Here is a 12,773-nt window from a genome sequence, read left to right as displayed (position 1 = left end):
ATTTTTGTTAGAGTTTCATTTTGACAAGAATAGCCAATTAATGATATTTCAGAAAATGAAAAATCAGATTCAGAAAATGAAAAATATTTGCAGAACATTGATATCTTCCATGAAACAATGTTTTGCTTTATATTAATGTATCTCTTTAATGAATTTTTGGATTTAGACTTATTTAACCACTAAAATGTTTGAAACCTAGTTTGTTGTGCTGCATGAAAAATATTAAATCTCTCTTTTATTATGTATGCTAGAAAAATGTTGACTACTAATGGCAAGCAAGATAATCAATTTGAAAGGTCATCAGAATGATCTTTACTATCAAAGAGCTGCAAGAAGCTTTAATATGTTTTTCTATTACAATTGGTATGTTCCTCATTTGCAGAAGATCACATATGTCTTTCTTTTCTCTTTATATTGTAAGGGCCTTACCTTTTTCATGTTTGTATCATCGGTGTCTCATACGCAGGAAAGACCCCCTTATTATTAGCTACCTAACAAGATTTTTTTGAGGCATAAACACTGTACTCGGTCAGGAAGTAGCCTGGGGTGAGCATCTTATGCACTGTTTGGTTGCCATGCCAGGTTCTAGTCCAAAAACAAAGTAAAGAAAAAAGAAAAAAAATACACATGATTTCCAGAGCCAAGATCAACAAATACAGAGAGGTTATCTCCAAACAGAGCCAAGTTCACTTGTATAATGGGTTGAAAAACTAAACAGAGGTCCATGAAAAAGTGGTTAGAAAAATTCCCAAGTCAATGAATGACCAAGTATATTCTGGTTTATGGTAGGGAGCTGTGTGCTTGGAGCGAGTTTCAGGTGTTAAATACTACAGATAGCAAATGGTCTATTTCCACCTTCATGGATTATTTTATTATTATGACTTAATTTAGATAGGGCTCCAGAGCATATCAATGGTACTCTCATGTTGGGTAGTGGAGGAGAGTTTACCAAAGCGACTCTTTTGAAAAGAATGGTGGTGACTGAGAGAGAGCAATCTGAGTACTGAAGAGCCCTGGAGTTAGTAACAAAGGATCGCCAGCCCTAGGGCAGATGGAATGAGGGGAGGGAACTGTTAAGACCAAGAAGGAAGCTTGATGAGGAAGGCTATGCAATGTGCTGCAGCTTGCCAGGGAGAGAGCCAGCAGAATATACATCCTGACGTTGTTCTCTCACCTCTGATCCTCCTGATGGTGCCTTCCATTGATTGAACCCAATCAGAAGCCACAGGGCAAGGGAGCCCCACGATTTAGTCCTCGCAGGTCAGCCATCCCAGTGCAGGCTGGAGGTTGGAGAATGGATCCGGAAGGGCAAATAGAAAATACCCAGCATAAGAACTTGATGATTTTCATTTTTATTAGAGAAGAGCTAGTGAGGAGAAAAGTGACAGTGAGCAATAAATTCATTTGATAGATTTGTTCAGCAAATGTTTTTTTAGTGCCCGCTGTATGTTGCATACGCTTCCAGGTGCTTGGGCTACAACAGTGAACAAGAAGCCAACTGCCCTGCCTTTGGGGACCTTATCTTCCAGCGGGAAGAGGCAGACAAAAAGTATTAAACGTAACAAATAAGTAAGATTTCCAATATGCTAGAAGGTTATAGTGCTATGACAAAAAGAAAAAGAGCAACGAGGACTGGGAATATGAAAGTGGAGAGGCAGGTTTCAGGATAAAATGGGGTGGTCAGGGCCAGACTCATTGAGGTGACAGTTGACCAGAGACTTGGAAGGAAGTGAGGGGGTTGAGCCACACGGATGTCTGGGGGAAGAATTTCCAAGACAGGGAAAGGCAGTGGAAAGGCCCCCAGCAGGATGGTATGCCTGGTGTGTTGGAGTGGCAGTGAGGACGCCGGCAGAAGTAGAGCAAAAAGGAAGTGGGAGCAGTGAGGGCAGAGACATGAAAGGGCTTCCCACTGCAAGGGGACTTAAAAACCACTCCTGAGACCTTTGCTTTTTCTCTGAATAAGTGAATACCTTTGCAGGGGTTTGAGCAGAGCAGGGACATGATCTGACGCTTTCTTTTATACCAACGAGTATATTTTTGGCTGTCATTTTATGAGTAGATCATAAAACAGGAGTAGAAACAGTTAAGGTTACTTCAGTGTCCATGCAACAGATGGTGTAGGTCACAGGGGAAGTAGAGAGAAATGCTCAGATTCTGGGTAGATTTTGTAGGGAGAGTCAGGGTTTCCCGATAGAGTTGGTGTGGAGTGTGAGAAAGAAGTCGAGGATCACCCGGTTAGTTTTGTACTGAAGATCTGTAAGGATGGGGCTGCCATCAGGTGAGATGAGAAGGCTGCAAGTGGAGCTGAGTTTAAGGGAATAGAATTGTTAACCTGAAGCGCTGAGGGCCTAGTTAGGTGTTAATTAGGAGCAGGTGAAAAACCCAAATCGGGATTGTGTATAGCAGTGTGTGGAAGAACTGATTTTCCTGCGCGAGAGAGAATCTGTAGTGATTTGGAGCCCTCTAGTGGACAAATGTATTATTAATCTTCAGGGAGTTCTCCCCCTATGGCAAAAATATACTCTTGAAAATATTTGCTGTTTAGGCTCTAGCTTTCTTTTGAAACAAGTGCAGAGAAATCATGTATTATTTTTTATACTCACGGGCAGTGGGAAATGTTATTAGATTCGGTATTGGAAGGCTTGAACTCAAACAAGTTTTGTAGAAAGTTGGCAGTTACCTGTTACTTGGATTACTTTGAGATATTTACTGTATCATGACTACCTGGGGGAGATAGAGGCTTGGAAATGATACATCCTGAGAACAGGAAAGTCAGTTGAGCAGGAATAGCCACTCCTGGGCGTGAGGAGTATGAAGATGGAGGGTGGAGTGAAGGTGGGAGAAAATTAGGTTGTCAGGAAAAATGTCCTACGAAGTACCACACATACCACCTTTCCAGGTCAGACAAGTGGATGTCACTTGTGGTCATTAGACTTAACCCCTCTAACCCATTCTCCCACTATATTTCATTGCGAAAGCCAGAATCCTGGAGTGGGTCTGCATCTACATCAGGATGTGCAACGAGTCTTATGAATTCTTTTCCCCAAATATTCCTTGATATATCCTTTCCTCTCCATTCTCATTGCTTCTGCCATAGTTCAGACCCTTATCACTGTTTGTTAGGACTGTTTCAAGCCTCTTAACTGATCTCCCTGCCTTTCCTCTCCAATAAATTGTATACCCTGTTATTTTCTGCTTAAAATTATTCACAGGGTCTCCCATATCCTTCAGGATGAAGTCCTAATTTCTTGGTATGGCTTACAGGCTAGATCACAGCCTGGCCTGCCTTCTGCCTTTCCGGCCTGACTTCTGCTTTCAGTCCGTATTGCGGTCACACTCAACATGTAGTTTCCTGACCCCATCAGACCATTTTATACCTTTGCAAAGCTGCCCATCTGTCTGTTTTTCTCATCACTTCCACACATCTACTCTCAAAGACTTTTTTTTCCTTACAAGTCTGTTGAAGTGTCACCTTCTGTAAGCTTTTTTCTGCCCTCTTTCTCCTCTCTGACTATTGCGTTCTCAATCTTCATTGTTCTCATTGCACTTCACGCAGATTCATCGCAGCACACCTCTTCCTCTATTGTAATTAAAGGTTACATATTTTTTTCCTGGAGAATCTCAGAGCTACCAATGGCCCAGGACCTGACATACCAGCCCTAGGGTACAGTAATAACTCAGTAAATGATTGTTAGATCAATGAACCATGCAGATGACACAAGCTCCATGGGGGAAGAACCATCAAGCACTAAAGGAATTAGGAGGGGAGATCATAAGTGAAGACTTCTGTTTCTAGGAGGTACTCAGGCCTTTACCACTGCATTTCTATCTTTCAGAAAACTTTATTGAAGCATAATATAGAGTAACACAGAAAGTGAACATGTCATAGATATATAGTTTGATGGATACCCATGTAACCAACACCCAGATAAAGAAACAGAATATGCCCAGTAACCCAGTAAGGCCTTCCTCGTGCTTCTTCCAGTCAATACTCTCTCACTACCAAGGTTAACCATTGTCCTCACTTCTGATCTTATCTATTAGTTTTGTTTGACTTTGACCTTAACATAAAGGTCAAAGTATGTATTCTTTTTTGTTTTTTTGCTCAACATTTTGTCTGTGAGAGTCATCCATTGTTGCTAGTGGTTGTAGAGCATTCCTTCTCATTGCTGTACATTATTCCATTTTGTGGATACACCACAATTTACGCATATTTTGCTTAGCATGATAATCTCAAAATATATCCATGTTGTTGCAAATGGCAGTATTTCATCTTTTCTTATGGCTGAGTAATATTCCATTGTATATATGTACCATATCTTCTTTATCCAATCATCTATCGAAGGACACTTTAGTTCTTTCCATGTCTTGGCCACTGTGAATAATGCTGCAATGAAAATAGGGGTACATATTCTTTATGGATAAATTTTCTCAAATTTTTGGAGTAGAAACCCAGAAGAGGGATAGCTGGGTCATATGGTAATTCTATTCTTAATTTTTTGAGGAAACTCCATACTGTTTTTTATAGTAGCTGGACCAATTTACATTCCCACCAGCAGTTGTATCAGGGTTCCTTTTTTCCCATAGCCTCTCCAACACTTGTTATTACCTGTCTTATTGATAACAGCCATTCTAACAGATGTGAGGTGGTATCTCATTGTGGTTTTGATTTGAATTTCCCTAATAGCTCGTGAAGTTGAGCATTTTTTCATGTATTTGTTGGCCGTTTGTGTGTCTTCTTGGGAGAAGTGTCTGTTCAGGTCCTCTGCCCATTTTTTAATTGGATTGTTGTTGAGTTGTATGAATTCTTTATATATTTTATGTATCAGCCCCTTATCGGAGGTGTTGTTTGCAAATATCTTCTCCCATTTGGTTGGTTGTCTCTTTGTTTTATTGACGATTTTTTTTGCTGTGCAGAAGCTTTTTAGTTTGATATAGTCCCATTCATTTACTTTTGCTTTTACTTCCCTTGCCTTTAAGGTCAAATTCATAAAATCCTCTGTGAACCCAAGGTCCACTAGTACCTATGCTTTTTTCTATGCAGTTTATTGTTTCAGGTCGCATATTTAGGTCTTTAATCCATTTTGAGTTAATTTTTTGTATGTGGTAACAGATAACGATTTAGTTTCATTCTTCTGCACATGGCTTTCCAATTTTCCCAGCACCATTTATTGAAGAGGCTTTATTTTCTCCATTGTATGTTTTTGGCTTCTTTGTCAAAAGTTATTTGCCCATATATACGAGGTCAGACAATTAAGTTCGCGAACTCATCCTAGAAAAAGTGCTACGGTACATACCTCATTGCTGAATATCACTATAGTCACCTTCAAAGTACTCACCTTGGGAAGCTATGCACTGATGCCAGTGCCTAGTCCACCCTTCAAAGCAATTTTGGAACTCCTTTTCTGAATGGCCATCAGAACTGTCATCGTATTACCCTTGATGTCCTGAATGTCCTCAAAATGTCTTCCTTTCAATATTTCCTTTATTTTTGGATAAAGAAAGAAGTCATTGGGGGCCAGATCAAGTAAGAAGGGAGGGTGTGCCAATACAGTTATTTGTTTACTGGCTAAAATCTCCCTCACAGACAGTGCCGTGTGAGCTGGTGCATTGTCGTGATACAAGAACCATGAATTATTCGTGAAAAGTTCAGGTCGTCTAACTTTTTCATGCAGCCTTTTCAGCACTTGCAAATAGTAAACTTGGTTAACTGTTTGTCCACTTACAAATTCATAATGAACAATCCCTGTGATATCAAAGGTTAGCAACGTTGTTGCAACAAGTTTGCGAAAATTGTCTTACCTTGTATGTGGGTTTATTTCCAGGTTCTCAATCTTTTCCACTGGTATATGTGTCTGTTTTTCTGTCAATGCCATGTTGTTTTGATTATTGTTGCTTTGTAGTTTAAACTGAAGTCAAGGAGTGTGATACCTCTGGCTTTGTTCTTTTTTCTCAGGATTGCTTTAGCTATTTGGGGCCTTTTGTGATTACATACAAATTTGATGACTTTTTATTCTATTTCTTTAAAAAATGCCATAGGGATTTTGATGGAGATTGCATTAAATCTGTATATTGTGTTGGGTAATATGGCCATTTTAACTCTGTTGATTCTTCCAATCTGTTAACACGGAATATCTTTCCATTTCTTTGTGTTTTCTTCAATTTCTTTTAATAATGTCTTGTAGTTTTCAGTGTATAGGTCCTTCACATCCTTTGTTCAGTTTATTCCTAGGTATTTTATTCTTTTTGTTGCAATTGCAAAAGGAATTTTTTTTCCTGAAATTTCATTGTTAATATACAGGAGTGCAATGGATTTTTGTACATCGAGATTTGTATCCTGCAACTTTACTGTACCTGTTTATTGTTTCTAATAGTTTTTAGATGGAATCTTTAAGGTTTTCTATATAAAGAATCATGTCATCTGCAAAAAGTGACAATTTAACTTCTTCATTCCCAATTCAGATGCCTGTTATTTCTTTCTCTTGCCTGATTGCTCTGGCGAGGACTTCCAATACTATGTTGCATAACCGTGGTGAGAGAGGACATCCTGTCTTGTTCCTGATCTTAGAGGAAAAGCTTTCAGTGTTTCAACATTGAGTATGATATTAGCTGAGGGTTTGTCATATATGGCCTTTATTATATTGAGGTACTTCCCTTCTATACCCATTTTATTAAGTATTTTAATCATAAATGAATGTTATATCTTGCCAGATGCTTTTTCTGTATCTATTGATATAATCCTATGATTTTTATCCTTTGTTTTGTTTATATGGTGTATCACATTGATTAATTTGCTTATGTTGAACCATTCTGATGCCCTGGAATGAAGCGCTCTTGATCATGATATATAATCTTTTTGTTGTTGTATTCAGCTTGCTAATATTTTGTTTAGGACTTTTGTGTTTATATTCATCAGAGATATTGGTCTGTATTTTGTGTGTGTGTGTGTGTGTTATCCTTACCAGGTTTTGGTATCAGGGTAATGTTGGCCTCGTAAAATGAGTTAGGAAGTATCACCTCTTCTTCATTTTTTTGGAAGAGTTTGAGAAAGACGTATTAATTAAGTCCTCTTTGAATGTTTGGAAGAATTCACTGGAGAAGTCATCTGGTTCTGGAGTTTTGCATTTGGGGAGGTTTTGGATGATTGTTTCAATTTCCTTACTGTTGATCGGTCTATTTAGATTTTCCATTCTTCACGATTCAGTCTCAGAAGGTTGTATATTTCCAGGAACTTGTCCATTTCTTCTAAGTTTTTTAATTTGGTTGAATATAGTCTTTCATAGTATTCTTCTGTGATTTTTTGTATTTCTGTGGTATCTGTTGTAATTTCTCCTCTTTAATTTCTGATTTTGTTTGTGTCTTTTCTCTTTTTTGCTCAATGAGTCTAGCCAGGGGTTTGTCAATTTTATTAATCTTGTCAGAACTGCATTTTGTTGCATTGATTTTTTCCCTATTGTCTTTTTGTTCTCTATTTTATTTAATTCTGCTCTAATTTTTATTATTTCCTTCTTTCTGCTGACTTTGGGTTTCATTTGTACTTTTTTTTCTAGTTCTTTAAGATGTAATGTGAGGTGATTTATTTGGGATTTTTCTTGTTTCTTGAGATAGGCCAGTAATGATATAAACTCCCCTCTTATTACCACTTTTGTTGTATCCCAAAAGTTTTCGTATGCTTACTGTCATTCTTATTTGTTTCTAGTATCTTTTGATCTCTCCTTTTAGTTCTTCTTTGACCAAGTTGTTCTTTAGTAGCATGTTGCTTAATTTCCACATATTTTTTTTCCCTGCTTTCTTTTTGCAGTTGATTTCCAATTGCAAAGCATTGTGGTTGGACAGGATGGTTGGTATGATTTCAGTTTCCTTAAATTTGCTGAGGCTAGTTTTGTATACCAACATATGGTTTATCCTTGAGAATGTTCCATGTGCACTGGAGAAGAATGTATAATCTGGTGTTCTGGGATGAAAAGTTCTGTAAATTGACACATTTGGTCTAATGTGTCATTTAAGGCCAATATTTCCTTATTGATTTTCTGTTTGGAAGATCTATCCATAGTTGTCAATGGTCTATTTAGGTCCCCTACTAAAATTCTGGTTTGTCAGTTTATACCCTTAGTTCTGTTAGTAGTGACTTTATATATTTTTGGTGCTCCCTAAGTGGGAGCATATTTATTGATTAGTGTTATGTCTTTTTGATGTACTATGTCGTATTATCCCATCAATATGAAATGTCCGTCTTTGTCTCTTGTTACCTTTTTTATCTTGAAATCTGTTTTGTTAGATATAAGTATGGTTTCTTCCGCTATTCTCTGTACACCATTTGCTTGAAGTATCGTTTTACACCCTTTGAGTCTATATCTGTCCTTGCAGCTGAGATGTGTCTCTTGAAGGCAGCATATGATTGGGTTTTGTTTTATATGCTGATCACTCAGGCTGGGGCACAAAGAGTGCCCCTGTAGCCTGAATTCTCCCCTCTCCCGGGACCAGCACTGAGCTCCGTGCTGCATCGGCAGCACTTGTCTCTACTTTTCTTCGTTTCCTCCTCCCCTGTTTGCCCTGATTCTTCCACCTTCAAAGATGTTTTGATGTGTGGATATCTCAGACATGTTTGTGTGTTGAGCATGAAATCCTATGTTGAATTATAGCTATTCGACTTGTTGTAACTTCAAGGGGAGAGATCGGGGCCCTCTCACACTGCCATGCTTCTGACATCACTCTACCATTTCTTTTAAAAATAGTTCTGTACCTTAAGTTCAAATATTCTTTGTTATCTAGTTTTTTTGTTGTTGTTGTTGTTTTTTAACGTATTTTTGAAACTCTTGAGTGGAAGAGAGGGATAAGGTGACTAAAAATGGAAAAGTATTTATTCAGTTATTAATCTGTCTTGTCATGTTATCTTTGCTTGAAATTTTAGGTGTATGGTGTATTTTGCTTTGAAAAGAATAGAAATAAATGAGAAGCACAAGCTTAGAGACCTTCACCTAATGAAAAAAGCCAACACTACATACACTATTTCTAAGAATAAATCGAACTCCAACATTAACAGAGATACTAAACCATATTATATGTAACTTAACAGATACAACATTATTCTTGCTACCTATAATCATCACTGGTTTGTGATTAATTTCTTGATTTTTTTGTTGTTGTTAAACTGTGTAAGTATTTAAGTCTTCTTGAGCAAAATATCTGTGGCATAAGGAAAACGTTTACAATTATTTATAATTTGGGTCTATATTTTAAGAGTCTGTTGTTCTTCCTTTTCTAAATATGAAATTGCCCCCTTTTTAGGACAGAAAGAGTTTCTCCATCCAAACCTTCCTTTGGGGTCAGTGCCGGTTAGAACAGTGGCATTGCCATTGCATTTATGTACGCCTCTAAAGCATTGGCCAAGGACAAATCCGTCTCTTTGCTCAGCTTCTAACCCAGTATCACTTTGTAGCAGTGGAAAGAATAAAAGGGGTGGGGTAGAATTCTAGGATTGATGTGGGTTTGAGTACTGGCTGTGTCACTTATTACCCAAGATCTTACAATAAAAATCACTTAAACATTTTCAGCTTTAATTTTCTCAACTGTAAAATAAGAAAAGGATATCCACCTTATAAAGAGCTCTTTGGGTGGTGAGGGACTGAGAGAGAATGTGGGTTAAATGCCTAGTAGAGATGATTCCTTTAATTTAATAAAATTGTATGTTTTTGAATATAAGTGATATCAGCGTTCTACCAGATGTTCCTTTGATTGTAAGCTTCTTGCATTTTCCTTCTAGGACTGACAACTTTGGCTTGGGCCTTTTACTTCAATCCAAGCAGATAAAACGCATGGTTTCTTCGTACGTGGGAGAAAATGCAGAATTTGAACGACAGTACTTAGCTGGTGAATTAGAAGTAGAGTTGACACCTCAGGTAAGAACATTTCTCTGCTTTTCTTTTACAATAGTAACTTATTTTTAAAATTTTATCTTTTTCTCCCTAGAAATTTCTTTGAATAAGAGAGGTAAGGCAGAGAGGGAATTATTTTGTCAAACCAAGGAAATTTGTCTGTAGGTTACAGCTACACAGATCTAATATATTCTGCTGCTATGCACTGAAAAATGAGGTATTTCTAAGAAAAATATCTAGGCTACAGGATAAATTTTTAACTTTGGCATTGTAATGTATATTATACTGGAAGCCTGCAAAAGGACTTGCTGAAATGTTTGAGGATTGTCTTAAAAGTCAATTCCTCTGAATCATAAAATTAGAAATCTGTGAGGAATCTGGTCTTGCTAAGACATTATCAGGAGAGTGAAGCTCTTGGAGAGTAAAAGTAGCTACATCACAGAGTAAGTGCTGGAATCAAAGCCCAGATCTCCAGGGAAATGATGTCATTACAAAGCAAGCAGTTACTGAAATTAATCTAGCAAGTTTCCCACCCATTTTCTATACCATCTTCTAAGTGATGAGTTTTTCATAGAGATATGCAAACTTTATGAAGGCATTTGTGTAAAACAGTGGTCTATGGGTTGGATGTGTTGGTCTTCCATTTTGTCATGGGTGCTGAAACCAAGCCCACTAGTCTGCTTTATTTTTGTCAACAGAAAGTTTTTGTCGCCACTGACTTCACCAAATTGATAATAATGTAATGCAGCAGAATTTTATGAAAAATTTTCAGTAATTAAATTACAGTATGTTTGTCTAGAGTGAACATGCATGGGGGAACTGTTCTTTCTACATGAGGCTTCTCAGTCACATCTTGATTATTCTACAGCGTTGGCACCCAGCCTTATCTAGCATTGCTGTATGCGTGGTATTTAATCTTCATTTAAAGATTTTTTTTTGAAATTAACAAAAGGCATACTGTCTTAGTCTGCTTGTGATATTATTATACCACACACTAGCTGGCTTAAACAAGAGAACTTTGTTTCATATTGTTCTGGTGGCTGGGAAGAGCAAGCTCAATGTGTCAGGCTGATTTGATTCTTGATGGTGTAGGGTAGGGGAGAGGAAAGGGAGGGCCTCGGGAAGGGGAGGGGAAGGGCAGGGGGAGAAGGAGAGAATGCACATGCAGGAGAGCACTCAGGGATCTCTTTTTATAAGAACACCAATCCTATTGGACCTCATTTAACCTTAATAACTTCCATAAAGGCCCTATCTCCGAATACAGTCACACTGGGGTTTGGGCGCCAACATACGAGCTTCGAGGGGACATAATTCAGTCCATAACATATACTTTTCTTCTTCACATTATAGGTTGAGGCACATTATCCTTCAGTTTCGGAGCTATTAAAAATTAACCTTTCTAGCTTTGCATTACTCCTTATTTTGTCAGAGGGCATATACATGGGGGAGGAACTTCCTTACTGTTTCCTTTATATTCTGTCTTTAAGTTGAAAGAGGTCATTGTCTCCCTCCCCAGTTTAGTGGCACATAAACAAACACTGGCTCTGATAACTTGTTTTGCAGCCTGAGCGCCAGGAAGAAGTGTTGATGCAGTGCTAGGGATGAGGACTCCCCTTGGGGGTGCCCGCGGAGGGCCTGTCTGCAGAAGTACTTGTTCTAGTTTCAGGTCCTTGCTTAATTGAACATAGAGAAGGACTAAAGCATTCAGGGTGGGTGGACATAAAAAGCAGTTTAAACTAGGGGAATTATTATGGATCGTTGATGATTAAATTTTTATGAATGTTGTTAACTTAAAATACCCACAAAACAAGCAGTCATCTATGTCCATTGGATAGAGAAGAAAAGTAGTTATCCGGAAGATTTTCAGTTATGCCACATGTCCCTCCTTCCCCAGAAAATCCCACCTACTTGAATGACTCAGTGTTTGAAACCCCAAGGATTACTCTCTTCTTCGAGTTTAGTATTTAAAGGCCCCAGTTAAAGTAGGAAATTGTTTTCAGGTTGGGATAATTTTAACACACTGTCATGACTACCTTACTACTGATTAGCCAGTCAGTTATCTAGTACAACCAAGATGTGGCCCAACCTTAACCATAGGTTTCAGTGCTAGGGAGGGTGTCAGGGAATGTTCAGGGCCAGAGTTATTCCCCTGTGGGCAAATTGGGTGAAGAGGCAGTTGGGGGTGAGAGAGAGCTAGGGAAATTGGGTCTGAAATCCCTGGCACCTAGGAGGGGATGGAGATGATCAATGGAAGATAAAAAGGAACTGCTTACTGCTGTTTCTACTCTGAAACAAAATTTGAAGTATTCTTGGCTTTTGAAAACCAATTTACTTGTATGTTGTATGCTTTGTCTAACTTTGGATTTTTCCTTAGTTAGATAACATAACACATGAAAAACTTACAAGAATAGTTTAGAATAAATTCTAAATAAGTTTGAACATTTTACATTATTATTATATAATAATCACTTATTGTTACTAAAGATAAGATTCAGGCCATACCTACATATAGCACACAGTAAAACACAAAATTTAATGCTTTTTAATGTATAGTTAAAGTTACACAGTTCAAATTTGAAAACTGATTGAAAAATATTACAAATAGACGGATGTAGAATATGATGTCAAGAAACCAATCGGAGACATGGAAGCTAAAAGCATAATTACACAAAAAAGCAGTTACGTTTTCGAATATCGATTAAGAATAGAGAGGTTGTTTTCCAGAGAGACAGCAATTGTTTTAAATTAATCATAGCATACAGTGTTAGTGAAATACACACACATATATATATATACATATATATACATATATATGTATATATATATGTATATATATGTATATATATGCTAGGTACTGTTAAGAATGATAAACCTCTAGAAAGTCTATAAATGTTTCTG

At 37.7% G+C, this 12,773-nt stretch overlaps 1 protein-coding gene across 1 annotated transcript in view; it reads left to right on the top strand.

Annotated features, from left to right (window-relative positions):
• OXCT1 (3-oxoacid CoA-transferase 1) overlaps positions 1-12,773 on the top strand; it is a 115,959-nt gene that overhangs the window by 12,210 nt on the left and 90,976 nt on the right. The window contains exon 4 of the mRNA XM_019748541.3: positions 9,764-9,899. Within this exon, the coding sequence (XP_019604100.3) occupies positions 9,764-9,899 (136 nt within the window). The remainder of the gene's footprint in view (positions 1-9,763; positions 9,900-12,773) is intronic.

This window comes from Rhinolophus sinicus, chromosome 3 (assembly GCF_057876585.1).
Source record: "Rhinolophus sinicus isolate RSI-liver-muscle chromosome 3, RSI-T2T, whole genome shotgun sequence".
NCBI lineage: Eukaryota > Metazoa > Chordata > Mammalia > Chiroptera > Rhinolophidae > Rhinolophus > Rhinolophus sinicus.
Note: the sequence above shows the minus strand (reverse complement) of the source record. Positions and strands in the feature narration are given on the sequence as shown.